The 24,999-nt window shown below is 35.0% G+C and overlaps 2 protein-coding genes and 1 pseudogene across 2 annotated transcripts; 1 reads left to right on the top strand and 2 right to left on the bottom strand.

Moving 5' to 3' along the window:
* Window positions 1-1,067: 1,067 nt before the first annotated feature.
* On the top strand, window positions 1,068-5,042 carry LOC113315707 (annotated as a pseudogene).
* A 253-nt stretch (window positions 5,043-5,295) lies between these two features.
* On the bottom strand, window positions 5,296-7,510 carry LOC113315706 (transcription factor MYB98-like). The gene is made up of 3 exons (XM_026563962.1): window positions 6,876-7,510; window positions 6,603-6,729; window positions 5,296-6,171 (listed from the first exon to the last, which is right to left on the bottom strand). The coding sequence occupies exons 1-3, from the start codon at window positions 7,508-7,510 to the stop codon at window positions 5,485-5,487; spliced, it is 1,449 nt and encodes a 482-aa protein (XP_026419747.1). The 3' UTR covers window positions 5,296-5,484.
* A 6,502-nt stretch (window positions 7,511-14,012) lies between these two features.
* LOC113315705 lies at window positions 14,013-15,224 on the bottom strand. The gene has a single exon (XM_026563961.1). The coding sequence runs from the start codon at window positions 15,222-15,224 to the stop codon at window positions 14,013-14,015; it is 1,212 nt and encodes a 403-aa protein (XP_026419746.1).
* Window positions 15,225-24,999: the final 9,775 nt, after the last annotated feature.

The following is a 24,999-nucleotide window of genomic DNA, read 5'->3' as shown; positions in this document are numbered from 1 at the left end:
TTATTTTGAGAACATGCGGGTTCGTTGGCTGGAATTTAAAGGTAGAGTTCATCAGGTAATTCGTGATAACTCTATTAGAATGAAGGGCCATATGCATAATAATTTGGATGATTTGCGTATTGTTAATTTCTTTCGAGTGAAGCATAGGTCTTGCGATCACTCTGATCCAATTGAAGTTACTTGGTCGCCACCAAATCCTGGTGAACTTATGATCTGTTGTGATGGTGCATCACTTGGCAACCCGGGCCAAGCTGGTTCTGGTGTTGTTTTCCGTGATTCCAACTCGTCAGTCTTGGGTGTTTTATGCGTTGGCCTGGGTTGGCAGACTAACTTCTATGCTGAAGTTTGTGCGGTTATCTACGGTGCTGTTGTTGCTCAAAGATGGAATGTGAAGAACTTGTGTATCAGATCAGACTCGATGAGTTGCATATTTGCTCTTCAAAAAGGAGAGTTACCGTGGCAACTAATGCAGAGATGGCGAATAGCGAAGTCTTTTTACAACAATATTAGCTATGTTCATAGCTTCAGAGAGGCTAATTTTTCAGCAGATGTCTCGGCCAAACAGGCATGTTTGTTGGCTGAGGATTATTATGAGTTTTATGAGGGTAGGCCAGGTTTTATTCAATCTGTTGAATGGCCTGGAGAGGTTTACTATCGTTTTTAGGTTGTTTTTGCGTACAACCTTTTGGCTTAGCGCTAAATTAGCCTGAACCCTGTACAGTTTCGCTTTTTTTATTCTATTTTATTGACCGAGTAAAAAAAAAATTAAGGATGTATATTACAGTGAGAAACGCTTAATAAGTCTCCCAATTTAGAGCCTAATTAGGAATTATCATAGTGACACACTGTTTGTTATAATGAGTCAACTATTAACAATATAAAGCCTTGTTAATAGTTACCAACAATGGCATAAAGATTTCAGAATCTTTTATTGTTAATGCTAATTAAACACCATGCTCTCTCTTTTGGTTACAAAATTCTTCAGCATTTCTCATTTTAAACTCCATCAAGAATCTGAAGTAAAACATTGAGATCAAAACAAGAAACATACATAAATTTCTAACAGAATGAGACCACAATTCATATTGTTCGGAGACTCAATCACACAACAGTCTTTCTCTCATGGTGGCTGGGGGAGCTTCTCTTGCAGACACTTACTCACGTCAAGTTGATGTGATTCTCCGTGGGTATCGTGGATACAATTCTAGATGGGCACTATTTTTGCTTCAACACATTTTTCCTCTTGTAAGAGTTCAATTCCCATTTTCATCTATTTCTTAAGTTTGGATTTGTTTTTTTGTTCTTGATTGATCATTCTAAGAAACTAATTCTTGTTCTTGAGAATCATTGTTGTTAACAGTGGCGGATGCACTTTCTATGGAAGCTTTTGCTCCGGCCTATTTTTTGTTTTCTATTTGGAGTCAAAATCATAGGTGTATTATAGGGTTCAATGTTCAAATGTGGGATTGTCTATGGTGGCTCATGCCAAATGTAGTGAAAACTCTAGGACAACTATGCCCAAATTTACACAAATATTCATTTTCAGTTACAAAAATTTCATTGCTTCACCAAACATGAGAATACTGCATACGTTATCTATCCTAATGAATTGAAGCCTTTGGCAGTTCTACGATATTTCCTTCACCAGGATTGTGTTGTTGATCGCTAAGGTGAAATTGGGTCAATTTACTTAAAATTCAAACCATATCTCATTGTCTTGAATGCGGAGCAACAGCAGCATACTTCAATCTCATATTCATTTTATCACTATTTCATTTATGACTTTTAAGCCAGATATATGTTTCATCAAATTATGCAGAACACAAGCACAAAACCTCCTGTTGCTGCCACAATATTGTTTGGTGCTAACGATGCAGCCCTTTTGGGGAGGCTAAAGGGACGACAACATGTGCCTGTTGAAGAGTACAAAGAGAATCTTAAGAAAATTGTTAATCACTTGAAGGTATACTGTATACGATAGTTACTATAGTATGGCAAATTCTTGAACATACATAATATTGTGTACTAGTTATGTTGATCAGTTTCTAAAGTGTCTATTTCAAAAGAAAGTAGTTCATAGACAGAATACGGAGTTTCTTAGAAAATTGATCTTGGTTTACAATTCCAGGAACGCTCCCCAACCATGCTGAAAGTGCTAATAACTCCACCACCGATCCATGACGAAGGTAGAAGAGCTTTTTTCAGGTCAGATAAAAACCTAATCACGTCCTCTATGAAAAATACTCTTCTATCTGTGATTTTCATGCAATACTAGTAACAAACTATGAGTCTTCATTTTAAGTCAATTAGAACCAAACTTAGTTTTGATGCATTTATTCTTTTGCTTGAAGTGAACCAGTCAAGACTTGCTTAGTCACTACGAGCTTGTTTTTCTTATAATGTCTTGTAAATTATGAAGTTTGTTCTTTTTATAGGGCCTCTGGTGAAATTCTAGAGCTGCCTGAAAGGACGAATGAGATGGCAGGAATTTATGCAAAGAATTGTCTTGAGGTAGCCAGAGAGATGGGTCTACCTTCTATCGATCTTTGGTCCAAAATGCAGGAAGTAGAGGGTTGGCAGACTAAATTCTTAAGGTTAGTGATAATTGTAGGTCTTCAGTACTAGGTATAAAATCTGCAGATTGGGGTGAAAAATGCAAAAACAACTAACAGAACATTTTTTTTTTCCTTAGAACTTATTATTATTTGCTTTTTATGAAAAAGAGACATGTTATTTTTTCTTTTCTGTGTTTGTTTCTTTTCAGTGATGGTTTGCACTTGACAGTAGAAGGCAATGCAGTTGTATACAAAGAAGTCGTTCGAGTTTTTAGTGAAGCAGGGTTCTGCCTAAGGGTGCACACGGTACGGTTCGGCTCGGTTCTTGCCGAGGCCGAGTACCTGTACCCACAGAGGTCGGTACTGAATTTTTGGACCGGTACCGGTACCGTGTACCTCGGTTCCGGTACGGGACCGGTACCAGTCGGTACCTTTTCAGCGAAAAAACTGACTGCCTTTTCTTTTACCTGTTTTTTACCTGTTTTTTCTATATAACAAATTCTCATTCAAAGCAGCAACTAATAAGTAGCAATATTACTAACAAACCAAACAAACAATGTCTTGAAAATATGGAAAAAAAAAAAGTAGCAGTAGCCACAGACACACACACTAAGTCTTGAAAATGAGAAAATCTGAAAAAAGAACAACTAGCACTGCAGCTAGTGCTGCAGTAGCCTTGAATCTTGATCTTCTAATCCATGTCAGCAACACTTGTGGTGTCATCAGTGTTGATAGGACCAAGTAACGCTGCAAAAACAAATAATAGCAGTTAGTAACTATTAGACTATATCTATTACTGCCAAACACAAGTAATAATGTAATATGTTACCTTCTTCAACTTCAACATCATCATCTGGTATGTAATCAGATAGAAGATCAAGTTGTATTGGCTTCCTTAGCCAGCTTTGTGTGCAAAGCGATGCCTCAACTGTCCTTGTAGATAAAGAGCTTCTACAAGGACTTAAGACTCGCTTTCCTGTGCTAAAAGCAGACTCAGAGGCAACAGAAGACACAAGAATGGCTAATATGTCCTTAGCCATATGTCCAAGTATCTTATACTTTGTACTGTTGGTCTTCCACCAACCCAATAAGTCAAACTCCTCATCATCATCTTCTCCTTCACCTTCTTCATACTCGTCAATGAAATATTTATCCAACTCTTAGCCCTATAAGTCCTTCCACAATAATTGCAAGTGGATTCTTCAACATTTCTCCGAGTGAAATGACGCCATATTTCCATCACTGACAAGAGAAAAGACTTTTAATGATAACAAAAAGATACAACAAAAATTACTCAAAACTGAGTATGCAGCATAGCAATTCAAGGAGCATTGAGATAAAATTTAGACACATTTGGTTCATCGAACAACTTATGAAGTAAATGGCATAGCCCATAATTACTATCACACACACATTACACAAGCAAGCTGCTAGATTAAGTAGGAAGCACTATATATGCATGTTAATGTGAAAGAATGAAAGTTGTGTAACTTTTTACACAGACAAATATGAGAAACATTTCAACCATCATAAAATTAAAAACTCAAAACATCATAAAATTAAAAACTGAAAACAACAAAATTGGTTAGCTCTAAAGATCTAAAAGAAGTTAAAAGAACACTCAAACAGTATTAATTAAAAAAATTATAAAAAGCCTAAAGAAATACAAAGTACCTTAATGGGTTTCCTTCAGCTTCTTCCTTGAATCCTTTCCCCTCGTCTTCTCCCTGACGTGATTGATAACTTACCCTGTGAAACTGAAACCGTAAATTAAATTAATCAAAAGTCCTAGGATCATCCAGAACTCGACTTCATATAGAAATCCATAGTCCTAGGATTAAAATTGGAGAAGAAAAAAAGCAAAAAAAAGTAAAAAACTTACACAAATCAAATCATTGAAATCACTGACTTTTTCTCCTTCTTCTTCTGGATCGAGAGGTGTTGTTCGGTATTCCATGTTTACTGATTAATGGAGTTCACTTTCAGACTTCAGAGAATCAGAGACTCAAGAACTCAGTTCTCTCTCTATATCAGTCTCTCAGAGGGAAGAGTCGAACACGAAGACCGAAAAGAAAAACGAAAATGAGAAAGAGAGAAACCCTATCGTTAAGGTACTATATATACCCCCCTAATCTAACGGCTATATTTGTTTAGTACCCCTAAATCTAATGGCTACGAATGATCGGTTCTTTCGGTCCGGACGGTACGGGACATATACAGGACCGTGTACATGTACCTCATCAGCCTCGGTTCCTATTTTCTGGACCGATACCTGTACCCCGTTCCTCGGTTCGGGACAAATATCGGCTCGGTTCCGCCGGTTCCGGGACGATTCCTCGGTCCAGCTCGGTTCCTGTGCACCCTTAGTTCTGCCCTGCAGAAATGCCTTCAGATTTTCCTCCACATTTAGATATTAACGAGAACAACCCTGAGGAAGCTTTTGAACAGCAGGATGTGGTTCATTGTTTTCGATTGTTTTCGATTTAATATGATTTTCAGTGACTATGCTCCTGTAAATTTGTTACCTAAAAATTCACAGATTTCATGTGATAGAAGGATTTCAATTTCAAATGATTACTTTAAGAAAAAAAAAACTAACAGAGTAAAACAACAACAACAACATAACAACCTATTCAGATTACTCACTGATCAACTTTTCATAGAGAAAAATTGTCAACACATGTCTTGACATTATTTAAACATGCTGACAGATTTATTTGTTTTTTATGTATCTTTTACATACTCTTTCTTATATTGCAAACAAATTTTAATTTCAATTTATAGATAAAAACAGATAATTATTCAAACTAAACCCATAACAATCATATCCTTATTGTTTCCCTAGACTGATCCCAGTCAAACTTAATCCAAGAAACCATCAGAAGAAGTTCACACCAATTAGCTCCTCTTGATGATATCAGTTATTTCTTTAACACATTCTTCCAGTAGTAGTCTGATTTACCATTTCAACCAAATCCATCTCTCTCTTAACCTCATGATGATTCTGTTGCATATATAAATCCATTTCTGCTGGCATATTTATCTCCATATTTTGATCATCGCCAAAGATATTACCAGATGGCATTTCATCGAACAAAGAACCCAAACTGTATTTCACTGGAAATGTTTTTGTATCGAACCCAAAACCTGTAACGTCATTAAAATCATAACTTGGGACTAATCGATCTTCACTCAGGTTATTAAACATATCTAATTTCTGTTGACTGCGATCTGCTGGTTGCTTCATTAACGCTGGCTGAGTCGACATTGGCATCTTAGTGCTATCAATGTTGGTAGTAGCGGCAGTATTACTATTAGCTTCAATTGGTGTGTTCGAGGTCACAAACGCATTCTTGCGATATTCAGTGTTACTTGCGCTAGCTGGATCAGCACCCAGGCTTTTAATGTAATTTTGGAGTAGGGAACTTGATCTAGGATACTTTGAACTTCGGCATCTTCGCCTAGAAAATTGTCTTCTTTTGGTGGCATTCCAGTGGTTTTTTATGGAATTTTCAGTTCGTCCAGGCAACCTCTTTGCGATTTCTGCCCACTTGTTTCCTATTTCAATATGTGACTGAATAAGAATCCTATCCTCATCTTCAGTCCATACATCTTTCTGCACCAGAAACATAATGAATTTCCATATATATGAGTACACCATGCACGTGTTATACATCGACGTATGTATGCATGCATAGTGATGGATTGGACTGGGGGTCACACCCCTTGTTAATATCCATGAACGACCTGCAACTACCGATTTTGGACCAACATTCTTTACTTTGTACACGTCGCAATCGAGATACACGTACCAGAGAGATTCAAAGTTTCAGCATAAACTTAATGGTGCGGCTCCGGCGGTGTCGTGATGCATACATAAATACTATTTATATATAGCTAAAGCCAATGCTGGAAATTCTTTAATTTGGTTGAAGAAAGATTTAAGACAAAATTAAAAACAGAAAAACTAGATCCATGAACAAAGGATGTTAGTAAAGAATTGTATGCGTAATTGAAAGATAATATATCAGGAGTTGGAATTCTAACCTTGATGTTGGGTCTCAAATGGTTGTGCCACCTCTCTCTACACTGCTTCCCAATTCTTCCCCTCAAGGTTTGCGCAATTTGCGACCATTTTCTCATTCCAAACTGACCAACCAAGTGAACTAATAACCTGAGGAAAACCAATAAATTAGGCCCTTAAAAAATATTTTACTGCAAAAATTCAGAGAGTAATCTGTAGAGATATATTCTTTGATAGAAATAAAATGAAATCTAACGATAATTGCATGCGAAAATAGAAAGAAAAGAATCTATTACCTATCCTCTTCCATGGTCCATTGTCCTTTGATAACATTTGATCTTCTTTGAGTACCTTTCACAGCAGAGCGCCGTTTCTCCGGCGAGTTTCTCTTTTTTACAGCAGTTTCCCCATAAATTCCATTATCTGCAGTTATGCATGAGAACTCATCTGGTATACTTAGGTTACCTTGCTCAAGTTCTTGAAAACTCAAAGTTGGAGAAAGATGACTCGGATGATTTCGATCCATTATCGAAGGATAATGAAAGAACCCTTTGTTTTGATGAAACAAGCCACCATTGCTAACATTACTACTATTGTTAGTACTTCCTCCTCCTTCCAAAAGAGGTTTATATTCGAAAACATCGAAATCTTGCATTATAGAATTTCCATTTGAGAAAACCTGACTAGGAGAATCAACATATTTTGTAGACGGCGGCAGTGGTGGTGATGGATTCGACATTCCTAAATTAGAATTTCGGAAGCACCCATCTAATGAAAATTGATCCAACTTTGGAATTTCTTGAATAACTCCTCCAGAGTCATTGCATGCTCCCATTGGAAAACCATAACCAAATTCTGGTTTTAAGTAATTCTCTCCTAAGATATTTTGCTTGTAAAGGAAATCTTCACCATACCTTGGTTCAAACTCCATTTTTGGAAAAAGAAATTGGGTGAAAGAGAAAGAGAGATGAATTTGGGTAAGGAGGTTTATGAGTTGTTTCCTCTTAATAGTAGAGATAAGAACTTACAAAGAACAAAATAGGTAAAAAGCATTAAATTACGAGTGACTAATGACCATTGATTAAAGAATAAATCAAATGGTTAATATTGCTTAGTGTTGGTGGCTCTCTAACTTCACTTTGGAGGTAGAGGTAGAGTTTGAAATAGGAGTGAGGGTCGTAATGATTGCTTCGTAACAAAATTTGCCATTTTTGGATAGTTCGTAGTCAAAGATTCTACACCTGGCAAAAACATTCTTGGAAATTCCGTACATTTGCAATATAATAGGAGTACGGTAACTAAATGGGCCCGCCCAAAACGTTAACTGATATTCACCGTGACGAGTATACCGGGGCATTGCCCCGCGCCCCTACTGTAGGAGACCTCTTGCCCTACTGAAGGGAAAAAATGTCAATATAGATTCTATATTTTAAGGTTAATTGGTAGATTCGTAGAGGGCATAATAAGCAAACCGTAGGCCTTGAAAGGGAGGGGTAAGTTTCTTATTTTCTTCGCAGAAAAACGTATTTAAGAGCATATTGGCAATTTATAACCGAAAAATAGAACTAAAATCTGCATTGAATTAATTTTATTAGTTTGTTTGTTCAATTGTGAACATATTTTGGGTTGTTGCTTTAATTGGGAAATTAGTCCGAGAATTTAATTGATAAAATTTCAATAACTACGGTAGTTAATATGGGATGTTTCAAGAGGGAATGACAAACATAAGTATACTTAATTAAGTGTGTCATGACTTTGTGTTATTACAAATACTAATAGTGGGAGAGTTTCGGTTACATAGATTTACATCAAGCCTTAATAGGGTATTTAATGCAAAATTCAATCCTGGGTTGAACTATTTCTTTTGAAGGACTTTTTTGAAGTTTTTTCCCCTTTACAATAACATCGTTCTATCTCTTATCTCTGTTGGAAATTATCATCAAATGGTACTTATATTTGGTTAAGTATTTAATCCAAATTTTGATAAAAAGCCACAATAACATGAAAAAATTAAAATTGGAATTTTGTAATAGTCATTAGTGGACTACACGATGGTCATCAGCTCAAAAAAAAAAAAAAGAAGAGAGTTGATTTTACTCTCAAAAATAAATATCCCCGAAATTGACCAAAATAACGCTTCTTGGGAAGAGATTTCTACCATGCCTATTTTACTAAAAAAAAGTCTCTGAAAATCTCAATAGATAATAAATAATAATTTTGAAATCTACATCTAATAACAAGAGTTTTGAGTGACTTTTAATAAATTTCGATCCAATAACATGGAGCTTTTAGAGAATATAAAAGACTTGCAAATAATTTATATCCGATTAAAAAAAGATTAAACGATGAACAATATATTTGGAAATTCTCATCATAAATCTCATTTGACTACCCCGTAAGAGTAGCCACTTAACTTACTAATAGTCATTACAATTTGTAAAAAATCTAAAGCATAAATTACTATTTTTTCATTTACAAAACAACTTAAAAACAAAAGAATAAGTAGACCGGTGTAATCTCTTCTTCTTTTTTTTTCTTTTGAAGAGAAATATAACTTGATGAAAGAACCAAGTCTTAAACAACCTCACAACCAACATGCATAGGATTGTCCAGTGAAGTAATAACATAGTTGTTTGAAGAGTGGATTAGTGTCAGTGACGAAGCCAAGATAATTTGGCTGAGAAGAAAAATTAAATATGAATGCTACAAGATAACACTGTTTGAAAAAATGGCGATCGAAGTCTGCATAAATAAAAAAATGTTTTTGTTTCATAGTAGTATTTATCAAGAAAAAAGAACTACTAAATGGGATTGAAACTTAGAATTTTATTACGTAGTTTTCTATCATATTTTTGATTGTTGTGGTATGCAAGCATTGCGGACTCTCACGGATAAATAACAAAAAGGAAAAAGGAAAAACATATAAAAACAGGAAAAACAGACACTATATTGGTCTAATAACCCCTACATTCTTTTTCCTGGATGTAAAAGACATGTAAAATAAGATATGATTGAGATACCCAATATTCTTTATTAATATCCGTTTCACATGACAATTTTGTTTTTAGTGTTATGTTTTTCTATAAATGGGCCAAATTTCCCTATAATCTCTAAATTTCTTTGTTTTCATTTTCTCGATCACTTATCGGCATCATAGCAACATTAGATTGTTAGTAGCTCTTTCTCTCAAATTTGTCCTTCGCTTGTCAAACTTTAAATTTGTCTCGCTGTCTCTGGCTTATTAAAAATGTGAATTATTTAGATTTAGCCTTTACTAGACATTATATCTAGTAAAATTTAGTTCAAATATACAAGCATAAAATACTTATGATTTATACATCTATTTGAGGTTTGTGCATAGAAATATAGATCAGATCCTAGTGAGATAGATTGCCTATGGTCGATGACCATTGTATCTAATTTGCAGTTTTAATACAAGAGTTAAGAAATGAAGACGTCCAATTACGTTTAAATCCCAGGATTCCAAGTCAAGTTTTCAAATGAGACAACATTCCTTTTTTTTTACAACACTGTTAGAGCACTGCTCGGTCGAACTCGCAAGCGTTGCTATCTCAGGTTTGTTTGTCAAGTTTAGTTTCCAAAATTATAAGTCTTGATTTCTAGTCTACTTATAACTAAGTCTCGGATTAGGATAGAAAGTGTAGTTGAGCTTTAGACTTCACGACGTTCATCGATTGAAGATGAAGAACTACTAAGGGAAGCTTGTGGAACTTCATCAACAAAAGGTATGTGGAGACTTGAACTCATCTATCACTCAAAAGTCTATCTACTCTATCTCCTATTCGAGACAAAAGTCGTATAGTTATATAGACTTTCATTATACACATTTGATATTTCGAACTGAGTTTAACTCGATTACATATTTCTCGAAATATGTGTTGGTAAGCTTTTGCTTTAACCAAGTTCATCTTATATTCTTGACAAAAGTCAAAAGATGATCATGTGAAAATTGCATGGTAACATCTTACATGATTTGTGTGATACAATCATTTGATGTAGACTCGGAATATTTCATATTGATCAATGGATCACTTGAAAATTTCTTTAAAGCTAATAGTTTGTGTGAGACAGCTGTTGTCGTCTTCCAAGAATGTTTCAATGATTGAAATGGGAGTTTAGAACAATTAACCATGATTGGATATAGCACAGTATGCGTACTTGTATGTTAACTGTTGCAAGTTATTCCAAGTCTGGGAACCATAGTATGCATACCCGTATGCGTACTGGTTGGTTTAATGAAAGTCTGGGAACTTAGTATGCATACCCGTATGCGCATTGGCGTAAGTTCATGTCCGGAAATTCAACTGAGTTTGGAAGGTATGCCTACCTGTTCGCATACTGGCGAACCCAAACTAAGTCCGACCACTTAGGTATGCGTACCCGTTTGCATACTTGAGTAGGTTATGTTCTAAAATCGGTTTGTTCATGAACTAATATATTTATATAATAAGGAATGCAATCTTTTGCAAACCGTGGATATAATGTTCATGAATTGATTCGAGTGAATCAAAATCGATTTTTCTTCAATTGTGTCTTGTATACTTCCATGAGAATATAAACAATTGAACAACTATAGAACTAGTTTCATTTGAGTCATTTGAACTAGTTGTGTTAAGATGAACAAGGTTGATTTGAAAGTGTTCATATAGCTAACTTCGGTTAACTATTGTTGAGCCAACAAGGTGTACATGTTTAGGTACGGTTATCCAAATTTAAATGAAGTCACTTTTCATTTGTGTGTAACAAGCTAAGTTCGATCTAACGGTTGAAAGATATTAGCTTGGATCTAATCAGATTTTCATCTAACAGTGAATATTGAATGCTTTGTTACCGAAGTAACATTGATTGCAAACCCTGATTTGAAGACTATATAAGGGAGAACTCTAGCAACTGGGAAACCTAATCCCCACACCTCATGTGTGATACTAGTTGCGACTAGAGTCGATTCTCCTTTAGCCTAGGTTTTTCTAGAACCATGACAGGTTAACGACTTAAAGACCTCATTGGGATTCGAAAGCCATACCCAACTATTTTCTCTGTAGTTACGTGTTCTAATCTTGTTGTTTTCTATCGTATTGAGTACTATCTTCTTTAAGATTTGATCGAGATTTAATCTCCTATAGGCAAGATAAAAAGTAGTCACAAACATCTTCGTCTCATCGTTTTTGATTCCGTAATATCTTGTTTCACTACCATACAATTAAGATTATTGTGAGGTGCTGATTAATATTACTAGGTTGTTCTTCGGGAATATAAGTCTGGCGTATGAATTGGTTCCTGTTCACCTTGATTTATCAAAAGACGGAACTAAACTATTAGGTATTTCTGTGGGAGATTGATTGGGATTCAACTACAGTCCACACCGAAGTTAGTTTGGAGTAGGCTAGTGTCTGTAGCGGATTAATACAGTGTGGTGTTCAAATATGGAATAGGTCCCGGGTTTTTTTTCATTTGCGTTTTCCTCGTTAACAAAATTTCTGGTGTCTGTGTTATTTATTTTCCACATTATATTTTCTATATAATTGAAATATCACAGGTTGTACGTGCGTAGTTCAATCAATTAGATAATCCAACCTTTGGTTGTTGATATAAATTGATTGACACTTGAACATTGGTCTTTGGTACCATTCAAGTTGTTTCACATAATAATCAGGATTGCAGATTTCTATATGTTTGATTCGCTGATTACATTGTCAAACAGAGATACAACTCTTGGATATATTTTCATTGATTGAGTCTGACTGTCTAGTTGATTCTCTTGGAATTATATTGGAGTTTATCCATACAAATTTCCTAAACGAAATATTGGGTGAGGTTGTTAGACCCCCACTTTTTCAAACATTTCTTCTATTTTCTCTATAAAAATTCAAGAATCAAGTTCCAGAAAGATGACTAAAGAGTCAGCCGGGGAAAAAATAAGTTACTTTAAGTGATCGACCAAAAGAGTGCATTCATGACTTTGAGAATATTGTTAGTTTTCTAGGTATCTAAAAATTAAAAAGCTCATCGAAACTTTCACTGAATATTAAGGTAAGATATGGCATAACAACGTCATGTTATCAACATGATTTGAGAAAAATCACAGCAAGAAAGAGAAAAAAGAAAGAGAAAAATGGATCCATATAAAGTAAAGTAAAGAAGAAGAAGAAGAAAATAGATAAGTTTTGATCTGTTTAAGGAAGTTATAAAATCAATTGAGCAAGAAAAATGGCGAAAAAAATATGACAACATCTTGGACTTTATTAGTTTTCAGAAACTACTATATACCCCTTAACTCAATGCCTCAGATAGGTAAACTCGGTCGAGATGGACGTTTTCTCGGCACTATCTCGTCTCGGCGAGAGTATGTGTTTTATCTCGGACGACCTCCGATACCGAGAATATCGAGAGAATCTTGGACAATTAACTACACTGGTTATCTTATAATTTCAGTATTATTTATAAAGACAGGTTTCGTTTCTTTTGTATGTATGACTGAAATCAATTACATGATTTTAGTTGTTGCTTTATAACTTGATTTTCATGCAGGAGAAATGAGTATTACAATTCTGAAATTGTGATTGTCTTTTTATTCCATGGATTGTACTAGTTTCTGCATATAACATTCTCACTGACATCTTCCTTTTATTCTTATCCAACATAGAAATCATTTGATATATATACCATTATCATTGACTTGTGATTCTTTTGGCCATAGAACACTATCTTGGATTGCTCGATAATTGTTGTGCAGATAATTCTTTTGCAAATTTGATCCTCTAATCAACCGTCTCGGACACCTGAATCTCAAGCTACACCTTAAAATGATGATACAAGTATTACAATTAATGAATGAAACAAGAACTCCAGACTCAAATCAGATGTATTGATGTTCATTTCTTGCTGCAGGCAGCAGACTTATAAAATTGAATGAAAGTTGTTTTTTACTTGTTTTATGTTGAACACTTGAACTTTTAACTTTTCTTGCTGTGTATTGTTTTCAACTTATTTAAGAGTTTCAAAAATTAAGAACTTAAGTAGTTAAGAACATTGTGCATCAAAATTGTAGAATGGTAGGAAAAAAATTTGCAGGTGAAAAAATCGGTTCAAGTCAGTTGAACAAGCCCATAAACGGAATTTTTGTTTACAAGATTGCCACATTACAAAAGTTAAACCAAACCAGACTGAACAAGACCGGTTCACTCTCGGTATGTATACTGAAAACCGGCTATAGGCCGGTTCGGCCCTTGGTCTAGCCAAACACCGAGTCGAACCATATTGTGTGCACCCGTAGCTCCAACCATTAGTCTTTTTTTTTTTTTTTTTTTTTAACAAAATAAAGATTTTATTAATAATAGGCTAAAGAGTTATTACACAAAAGGGTTATAACCCCAAAAAAACAAAAAAGGAAAGAATATGCACTTATTACAATTTTATTTGAAACAAAACCTATAATAAGCTTTGCCTGGCATTTCCATACTGTGTAATAAATATGGTTTGTTATTGTAGCGTCTGATTTGTCCAATCTCCAAGCCTGCACCTCTTTTGGCAAAACTGTCCGCAGAGAAATTAATTTCTCGATATACATGCCTGAAATGAATTCTATGTAGGCTGGTTTTTATTCTATTCCATCTTGACCAGAAGACCCAAGGAAGTTTATTCTTCATGAATACATCAATAATGCAACGAGAATCAGTTTGAATAATGATATCCCATTTCAGGTTAGTTACAGCCCATTCCATGGCTCTTAGAACTGCCACTATCTCTGCAATGAAGTTAGTCGCCACTCCTAAACCACCAGCTTCAGCAACAACAAATTCACCATTTGAGTTTCTAGCTATAAAACCATAACCAACCAAGCCTGGATTATCTTTGGTTGCTCCATCACAGCAAAATAGAAGTATATTATTCTCTGGCAGTAGAAAGAAACATTCAATAGCCTTGAAACTTTTGACAGGTCTGGTACCAATGTTGAAAAATTGCAGAATGTGACTATCATAATTAGAATTCCACATAGTACCCTTGAGTCTATGTCTGCATTCATGAGCGAAATGTAATACTCTTCTCTTGGAATGAACCACATTGTATATATCTTCATCAAAGAACATTTTATTTCTAGTGAACCAAATTTCAATCATAGTGCAAAAGCTAGCAATTAACCATAATTCTTGAATGACAGGGCTTTTAAATTTACTGAGAGACAAAATATCATCAAATGAAGAAGGATTAAGAAAAGAGAATATACCTCCCAGCCAGTTCCATAAAATTTGACCAAACTTGCAATTCCACATAATATGATCCATAGAATCTCGGTCTTCATGACAGATATAACATCTTGAAACATGTTGAAAGCCTCTCTTATTCATATTTTCATCAGTAACACCAATATTTCTTGTAATTTTCCAGATATTGCTAGCTTTAGTTGGGTGAACACATGGAGTCCAAATCTTCTTATACCAGTATACTTTAGGGTATTTAATTATAATTGTCTCTATTGCAGAAGAAAACGAAAAATTCCCAGACATATCCCCACACCAAATCAATTTATCTTTTTCATATAATGCAGGTAAATTCACAGAGAAAAATTCCAAGAACTGATGAGGAATAATCCAATCATTATTAACCAGAAGCTGACTAACTTTCATATCTTTATATTGAGGATAAAATCATTATTAGGAAACATATGTGAAAGAGGCTCCAACCATTAGCCACTTAATGTTTGTTGATGATATTTTTCTTCTTTCGAAAGCATAACAAAACTAAACAAGGAACCTCAATTAACAGAATATTCAGAGTTCTCAGGACAACGCAAATAAATTACAAAAAGTCATCAATTCACTTCAATAAAGACATATAATAGTTGAGAAAAAATGTCACCATGGATGAGTTTGGAGTTAAAGAAATGCAGGTGTTAGAGCATAGCTCGGTTGAACCCACCAAGTGCTGGTATGTCAAGTTTAGTTGTCATATTTTATTGAATCAAAACTCATCTAAGAGTCGCTTGATTATGTACTAGAGATAACTTCGTATAGGTTAGACTAGAAAGTCTAGGAATATGAGACATACAAGTATTACTCGAAGATCTAAAGAACGTGAAGAAGTAACGAGCTACAACGACGACATCATCCTTCCTCTTGAGGTTATTAATACTGACTTGAACTGTTTCATTCCTAACGTATCTTTCAAGTCGTGTTATATTGAAAACATAACTGCGAAGCTATGAATGAATATTTTACTCTAGTAGTGAGACATGATCATAGTATTAAGGAATTAGACTACGAAGTATAACGCTTATGTTTTGAACTTCGTAGATATGACATCGACATAATCTTATGAATGCTATTGTGATTATGTGAATGGTTAAAGGTGAAGATTTTATCCTAAGAAATAATGTTTTACATTTGTTTAACGGAAGTATATTCATGAACCTGTTTTATGAATCGAAAGGGAAATCACTAGGCTTATTGGTATTGTTATTTATTTCATATCTTTGGATTACCAATATGTGTGAGATGGTAGAACCGATCATAACTTGTTATGTATCTTGGTATAACTAATTAAAATGCCTGACTTATGATTTGGTATGACTAGTTTTGATTAATTAGTGTAACCGATCCTAAGTAATCACCTGAGATGGTATGATCGATATTTGTAATTGGTGTGACCGATCACAAAATAATTGTGTAATCGATACTTGTAATTGGTGTAACCGGTCCTAGTAATTGGTGTAACCGATCCTGGTAATTGGTGTAACCGATCCTAGTGACTGGTGTGACCGATCACAAGCAATACCATGAGTATATGGTAACCGGTCCTGGTAATTGACGTAACCGATCCTGGTAACTGATGTAACCGGTCCTGGTAACTTGTGTGACCGATCACAAGTGGTCCATATTAAGGTATAACCGATCCCAGTGATTGGCATAACCTGAAAAAGCGGGGGTACAACAACCACACCCAATATTTCGATTAGTAATCTGTATGGACTAACTCCAATATACTTTTAAGAGAATCAACTAGACAGTCAGACTCGATCTTAATAAAAGTATATCAAAGAGTTATATCTCTCTTTCTCGATTCAATACTTACTCAAGCAAATAGAAATCTGCGAGTCTAATTGAATACAAGAGAAAATACTTGAACGGTACCAAAGACCAATGTTCAAGGATCAATCAATTTCAATCAAAAACCAAATGTTAGATTTCCCAATTTATCGATTCAAACGCACAACATGTGATATTTCAATTATATAACAAAATATAATGCGGAAAAGAAATAACATAGACACCAGAAATTTTGTTAACGAGGAAACCGCACATGCAGAAAAACCCCGGGACCTAGTCCAGATTGAACACACACTGTATTAAGCCACTACAGACCCTAGCCTACTACAAACTAACTTCGGTCTGGACTGTAGTTGAACCCCAATCAATCTCACATTGATCCAAGGTGCAGTTGCGCTCCTTAGGTCTCTGATCCCAACAGGCTACTACGCACTTGATTCCCTTAGCTGATCTCACCCACAACTAAGAGTTGCTACGACCCAAAGTCGAATACTTTAATAAACAAATCTGTATCACACAGAAAAGTCTACGGTAATAGATAAATCTGTCTCCCACAAAAATACCTACGAGTTTTCTTCCATCTTTTGATAAATCAAGGTGAACAGGAACTAATTGATAACCCAGACTTATATTCCCGAAGAACAACCTAGTATTATCAATCACCTCACAATAATCTTAATCGACTAGCGAAAGAAGATATTGCGGAATCACAAATGATGAGAAGAAGATGTTTGTGACTTCTTTTATATCTTGCCTATCGGAGAAATCAATCTCAAGCCAATCTTTACGATTGTACTTAGTACGATAGAAACAACAAGATCAGATCATACAACTACGAGAAAGTACGTAGTATCGATTTGGATTTACAATCCCAATGAAGTATTCAAGTCGTTAACCTACAGGGTCTCGATAGAAACCTACGGTTAAAGGAGAATCAACTCTAGCTTATACAACTAGTATCCCACAGGAGATGTGGGGATTAGGTTTCCCAGTTGCTAGAGTTCTCCCTTATATAGTCTTTCAAGCTAATATCTTTCAACCTTTAGATCGAAACTTAGCTTGTTACACACAAATGAAATGCACGTTTTTAGGTTTGTGTAACCGTACCCAAACATGTACATTTAGTTGGTTCAACAGTAGTTAATAAAATGGTTAGCCATATGAGCACTTTCATATCAACCATATTCTTCTTTACCATAACTAGTTCAAATGACTCAAATGAACTAGTTAGAGAGTTGTTCAATTGCTTAGATATTTATAATAGACATAATTGAAACAAAAACAATTTGATTCACTCGAATCGATTCATGAACTTTATTGCCACGGTTTGCAATTATGCATTCCTTAGTTTATATAAGTTTAAGTTCACAAATAATCGTTTTTAGAAAATAACCAACTTAAGTACGCGAACTGGTACGCGGACTTAAGTACCCGGAATAAGTTTGTATTTAGTTTACAAACTCCAGCAGAATTTCTCGGGATGAGAACTTCCGACAGTATGCGGACTTGGTACGCGGACTCTAGTTCCGGTTTTCCAGAGCAGCAAAGTACGCATACTTTGGTTCAAGGAATAAGGACTTACACACATATGTGTTACCACACAATGTTTATATCCTTCCATGGTTATGTAATCTATACTCTCATTTCAATCATTGAAACATTCTTAGAGGACGTTATATAGTTGTTATTCACAAACCATTTTTCGTCAAAGCCATTTTCAAGTGATTGAAACTTAACATGACTTTAGTCACTAGTAAAGATGAACTTGGCCAAAGCGAAAGCTTACCAACAAATATTTTGAGAAATAGATAAGCGAGATAAACTCGGCTCGAAATAACAAATGTGTATAATCATGGTCTATATAGCAAAATGAGTTTTATCTCAAGATATGAGATAAAGTAGATAACTTTTGAGTGATAGATAAGTTCAAGTCTCCACATACCTTTTAGTCGATGAAGTTCTACAAGTTCCTTGAGTAGTTCTTCGTCTTTGTATGATGATCGCCGTGGATTCTTGAGCATAACTACAGTTTCTATCCTAATCCGAGATTTAGCTAATAGTAGACTAGAATCAAGACTTATAGTTTTGATCACTAACATTGACAAACATGCTTGAGATAGCAACGTATGCGAGTTCGAACGAGCAGTGCTCTAACAATCTCCCCTTTTGTCAATTTTAGTGAAAAAACTGTCAATATATATGGAATACAAAAATAGATAAATAAACTTTTGTAGCTCCTCTTCCACATGCCTGATTTTCATGGTTCTTCCACATTACTCGAAATCTTCGTCACTTCCAAGTACTCCAATGATTCCAAATGTTGTAAGTTTAGCATCATCGTTGTTGAAAATCCGTAGCCATAATAATGAGAAAACAAGAATTCTCAATCATTGTTACATAGTATCATAGCATTATTATACATCATCAAAGTTCAATTGCATCACAACTTCGACAACAATACTATGGTGATATGTATCACCCCCCTTACTCAATACTCCATCTCACATGGAAACCACTCCCACTTACATAATGATCCGAAAACCATATGTATTTGTAGTGTGAACTACACATTAATTCTCCCCTTTTTTGTCAATAAAATTGACAAAGGTATGAAAACTAGTGGGATCCTAATGACATTTCCATAGAGACATTTCGTGACCAAAAGCAAGCACATATCAACTTTTTAGATCCAATCATATAGCCGAAACTAAATTCTTTCATCAAGGAGTTTATAAAGATACAAGATAACTCCTATAATATTCCACAGCCGCACTCTGATAGGATTTTTTAAATTGTTGTAGTAATAAGATTCCAACTCTAAGACTTGTGAAGATTAAATTTAAAGGTTTAGTTTAAATAAAAATAAATATATACAAAAATAATATAAAAAGGCGAGAGTTACTGGAACAAGGATTTCAATGAATTCATATCATAAGGTTCAATTATTTATTCTTCAGCAATTATAGCTCAATAAATAAAAACATGGACTCTTATTTTTGACAAAGTAGATTCTCAAAACATTAGTTATAAATCCTAAGTCAGTGAGTAATGCCTCATAGTTTCACCATCATAACAGTGAGAGAGTATAGACAGTGATAATAATAAATGATAAAACAAAATTCAGGAGTTAAATGACATTGGGAATACAACACAGCGAAACTGCATCAGCCAAGCTTAAAGCAATTTACCTCTATCAGCAACGTCTCACCCTTCAATAGCTTCTTCAGTGCCTATTGATAATTGCTCTGAAACCCCAAGTGAAGACAGAAATTTTAGTAAATATAAACGACAGAATTAGTTGGTAGGACTTAAACAACCACCAGACTTTCGGAACATCACAAACCTTAAGTGAAAGAAACCCATCTATCTCATCTACAGAATTAAGTTGTAGAGGAACAATTGATAAGCATTTTAGGTGATGCCATTTTGTCATATCAAATCCGCGATTGCTGCTAACTAAGCCTAATCTAAGTGTTTTTGAAGGAATAACTTTGGTGCATTGCTTGCAAGAAGAGTGGTTGGACTTCGCGTACTCAGCTACGAACTAGAAGAAGCCATATAGTTACCGTGATTAATGAATGCATCACATACAGAAACTAAAACTCTACAAAAACTTCATCTTCAACAGAATCACAACATACCCAATACTTCAAATCTACATATTACGAAAAAAGAATACCAAAATCGAAAACCCTAAATCTTTCAGATACTAGTTAGGTCAAAATAAAAAACCCTAACTCTATCAAATGATTTCAGATAAAAATAAAGTTAACCACAAACTAGTTTATACCTGATGATAATCCAACAAACTGCTGCTGAATCAGAGGTTTGAATGATTTGATTTTAGATTTTAGGAAAACAATTAGGTTTAGGAAAAATTTATAGATTGTAGATCGACATTCTAGAAGATGGATTTTGATTAGATTATAAGATTTATTGAATTGAGGGTTTTAATTTTAAGAGAAACCTAAAATCTAAGAAGATTTGGTGAAGAAGAAGAGAAAAGTTTTTCTCTTCTCTCGAACATTCGATGAAATAAAAAATAGAGAATAGGATAGAAAGAGATATGTTCGAAATAAATAAATTATAAAATTAATAAAAAGAAAATAACTACTAATAGCCCATAAACATATCATATATTACATAAAAACCATATAGTGTACAACGGTTGTACGTGTAAGTATACGTTGCACCACTAACTAATTTTAATAAATAAAATAAAAATAAATTGTGCAACGGATAATCTGGTGCGCAACGGGTATTAACGTTGTTGACTGTACAACGTTTATATCCGTTGCGCACCTCCCTAAATTAAGCGTGGCTAAAACCAGGATATGGTATAGTGACATCAAACATCTAAGCAAGCATGGCCCATCAAATAAAATAATAACTAATTAATTTGAATCATAAATCAATTTAAAATAAGTGCAAAAATCATAAAAAAGAATAAAATAATTTTACCCATGTATGAAATTCGGATTCCTCCATCGACCCAGTGTAGGGGTTTAACTCCTCATATTGTAGACACTCTCAAAAGAATTTTTTTATTGCTCAAAAAGTGCTTACAATGGTGAAAATGGAGAAAATAATGAAAGCAGTGAACTTGCAACGGTGGTTGGGCATTACAAACTCGTTGTTAACAAAGAAGGTGTTGCGAAATGAAGATATGCGTTACTGATGGACATTTACAGAACTTGAAATATACGACACTAGACAACGACTGCTCTTGACAGCATAATGTTCTTCATGTTCATCTTTTCTGCAGCAGCAGAAACTTCTCTCTGCAACTCGTGATTACTCACTCTGTTGCTCTCTCTTCTAACCCCTATCTCTCCATACCCTTGAGATCTACCCCAGCAACCTATTTATAAACCTTTAGACCAAGAATAACTCTTCATTAATCCACAAAATCATCCCATTACCCGACAGTCAATGAAAATATTCCTGAGAAGTTTTCTTCCCATTCTTGTCTTCTTCATGTGTCTGTTGTAGTCACCCCTCTCCCAACTCATTGGGAACACGTTCTAGATCACTCCCAACTCGCCGAATGCACATGCAAACTTTCCAAAACCAACCCAACAGAATTCCGCATATTTCTCCAACCTCTGTTTCATGGTATGTCCACGTAACTACCTCTTCAATCGATTCCAGGGCACATACATTCCCTGTTTTAATGAAACAGGTCATTTCCCAACCAATTCCAACTAAATGTCCGATTAAATCTCAACCGAACCATTTCACAAAAGTACGCATATGAACAACCAAAAACCTGTGAACCCTGATTTCTTTAAAGCCAATTATCCAAACAATTTTGAATGAATCCAAGGCCATTACCAACCCTATTTAGCCTAGGAGAGGATACCCGATCAATTCCAGCGATTTAATCTCCCTTAAACACCTTCAGAAGTCGAACCCTAAATTTTCCGGCGACTGAAACAATTTTTCCCGACTATCCAGCCAATTCTAGGCGAATCAAACACTTGTAACGTCCCTGTTTATTTAAAATTAACAACCCCAATAAATTTCAGCACTTTAGTAACTGGGTTTCGTTTTCCCGCCAATTCTTGAATTCAAAAGGTAGAAGAAAGTGACCCTTATCTAGACCAGGGGTGCGAATATCAGTTGGCGCCTTGGGGGTGAAAATAGTAATTGAGGTGCCCCTTAGTATTAGAGTGCCCCTTAGTAATTGAGTGCCCCTTATCCAAAGTAGGGTTCCGTTGAGCAGTTGTCCTCCGGGGTGCCTTTAACAACTTTTCGAACCTAATTTTCCAAAAATGAGTATTGCCCAAAAATACCTACAAACAAGTTTATTAGTGATAAAATGAGTCCCAGCTAATGTATTTATGGGTGAATATGTGTCGCACTTTCGTGCTTATCACACTCCCCACAAAGATTTGGCAATTAAGTACAAGTTCAATTAAGAACTCTCCCCCATAATATGTCATTCCCGAAAGAACAACAAGAGCGACCTTAATTTCACGAGAAAAGAAGGATTTCTTTGGACATAACAAATCACATACGAATATGAATTTGAATCCAAATAATACTCAATTAAATTAACCAAAAGAAAACCCATGATTAATCTAATCGGAAATGCTCAACATAAGAAAACTTACGGAGCCGCACAATATATACATAAAATATGGATCAGGGAAGATCAATACTGCGGAATAAACAAGGATTCATTTTATTTTCCATCACTATTTGCACAATGACATATAATAGACATAATCCTCGTAAACAAAAGTTCATCGTATCTTCCATCAATATTTGCATAATGACATAATAGGCTTCAAACTTTTGTAATGTCAAAAGTTCATTCATTCTTTTTATCAATATATGCATATCGGCATATGAAAGACTTAACTTTTGACAAAGTATGGGACAATCATAGTTCACGGACGCAAACACACATATCTCATAACAAATTGCAATATATAAAACTGTAAAGATTAATACTGCAAAAATCATCTTCCAAACAATTTTATAATTTAAACAAATAAACCTAAAAATATGAAGATGAAAACGTTGGACATAGCTATGTGTAATCACAATAATGGCTATTCCAAACGCTAGTTATTCTTCTAAATAAAACAAGAAAATAAAATTCTCATCAGAAGATTTACTAGACAACTAAAATCACAATTTACTCATCATCTTCATCATCGAAAACACTCCAAGATGCTTAAATCATGTTCAATTCTTCCTCGAGCTCGGGAAACTTAGTTGCAACCAATGACAATTGTTCTTGCACGCACTTTACCCTTGAATTGACCTTACACACACCCTTGTGAATTTTTTTAAGAAGACTCAAGGTGGTAGGATCACCAAAACCGTCAAGGGAATCATCTCTTTGTCTTTTGTACACATTCTCCCTTATACATTTGAAAGTACATGGACGAACAAGTTTGGGAACCCCAAGAGAATTTCCAATTGAATCAAAATCACGTTCACGGAAAATTTGACTAATCAAGCAAGGGTAACCTAACTTCTTGTTGGGTGAAGTCATCGAAGTCATTTGAAAGATGATGAAACCACAAATATCGAGACTCGGAACACCCAATTCAAGGAAATAGACCAATTCCACGAACTCGCGACTCCATCGATAATTCTCAATTGTGGAGGGACAAATATTAGAGATACCAAGTTTTCCGAAAGCCGTCAAGGCCACACTAAGAACATTAGTAGGAAACTTCCCTTGATTCCAAACAACCTTCTTACCACAAAGACCAAGAGAGATGTCTTCATGCGATGGTCGTTCATCACTTGGCCTAGGTAGACGAACATTTCCCAACGGAATTTCGGTAATCTTCGAAATCAACTCTCTATTAACATGAAATCTTTCTCTATTTATCATGGTTTTGAATTCCATTTTTTCGAGATCAACATCATGAATGTTAGCATAGAAAATTCTTGTGAGAGTATCAAATCCTTGACCAAGACCATCAAAGATGTTTCCAAGATTGAATTTTTCAAAGCAAACTAAATCCTCTTTATGTCCACTGGATGAATCCAATTTCTTATCTAAAATAAAACCCATAGATGAAATCCTTTCAAAAACATTAGCACAAGAATCATTGACAAAACTAATTCTAATAGAATTTTGGTCTAAAGGGAGATTCATGCTAGAGGAACCCAAAATTTTTGAACTTCTTTTTGAAACCTTGGAATTCTGAAAAAGTGGGGGTACAACAACCACACCCAATATTTCGCTTAGCAATCTGTATGGACAAACTCCAATATACTTTCTAGAGAATCAACTAGACAGTCAGACTCAATCTAGATAAAAGGTATATCAAAGAGTTTATATCTCAATCTCTCGATTTGATATATACTCAAGCAAATAGAAATCTGCGAGTCTTTATCAAATACTAGAGAGATAACTTGGATGGTACCAAAGACCAATATCCAAGTGTCAATCAATTTAAATCAACAACCAAAAGGTCGGATATTCTAATTGATTGAACAACGCACAACCTGTGATATTTCAATTATATAACAAAATATAATGCGGAAAAGAAATAACACAGACACCAGAATTTTGTTCACGAGGAAACTGCAAATGCAGAAAAACCCTGGGACCTAGTCCAGATTGAACACACACTGTATTAAGCCGCTACAGACACTAGCCTACTCCAAATTAACTTCGGTCTGGATTGTAATTGAACCCCAAATCTCACATTGATCTAAGGTACAGTTATGCTCCTACGTCTCTGATCCCAGCAGGATGCTACATACTTGATTCCCTTAGATGATCTCACCCACAACTAAGAGTTGCTACGACCTAAAGTTGAAGACTTTAATAAACAAATCTGCATCAAACAGAAAAGTCTACGGTAATATATAAATCCGTCTC

The sequence above is a fragment of the Papaver somniferum genome, chromosome 10 (assembly GCF_003573695.1).
Source record: "Papaver somniferum cultivar HN1 chromosome 10, ASM357369v1, whole genome shotgun sequence".
NCBI classification, from domain to species: Eukaryota; Viridiplantae; Streptophyta; class Magnoliopsida; order Ranunculales; family Papaveraceae; genus Papaver; species Papaver somniferum.
Note: the sequence above shows the minus strand (reverse complement) of the source record. Positions and strands in the feature narration are given on the sequence as shown.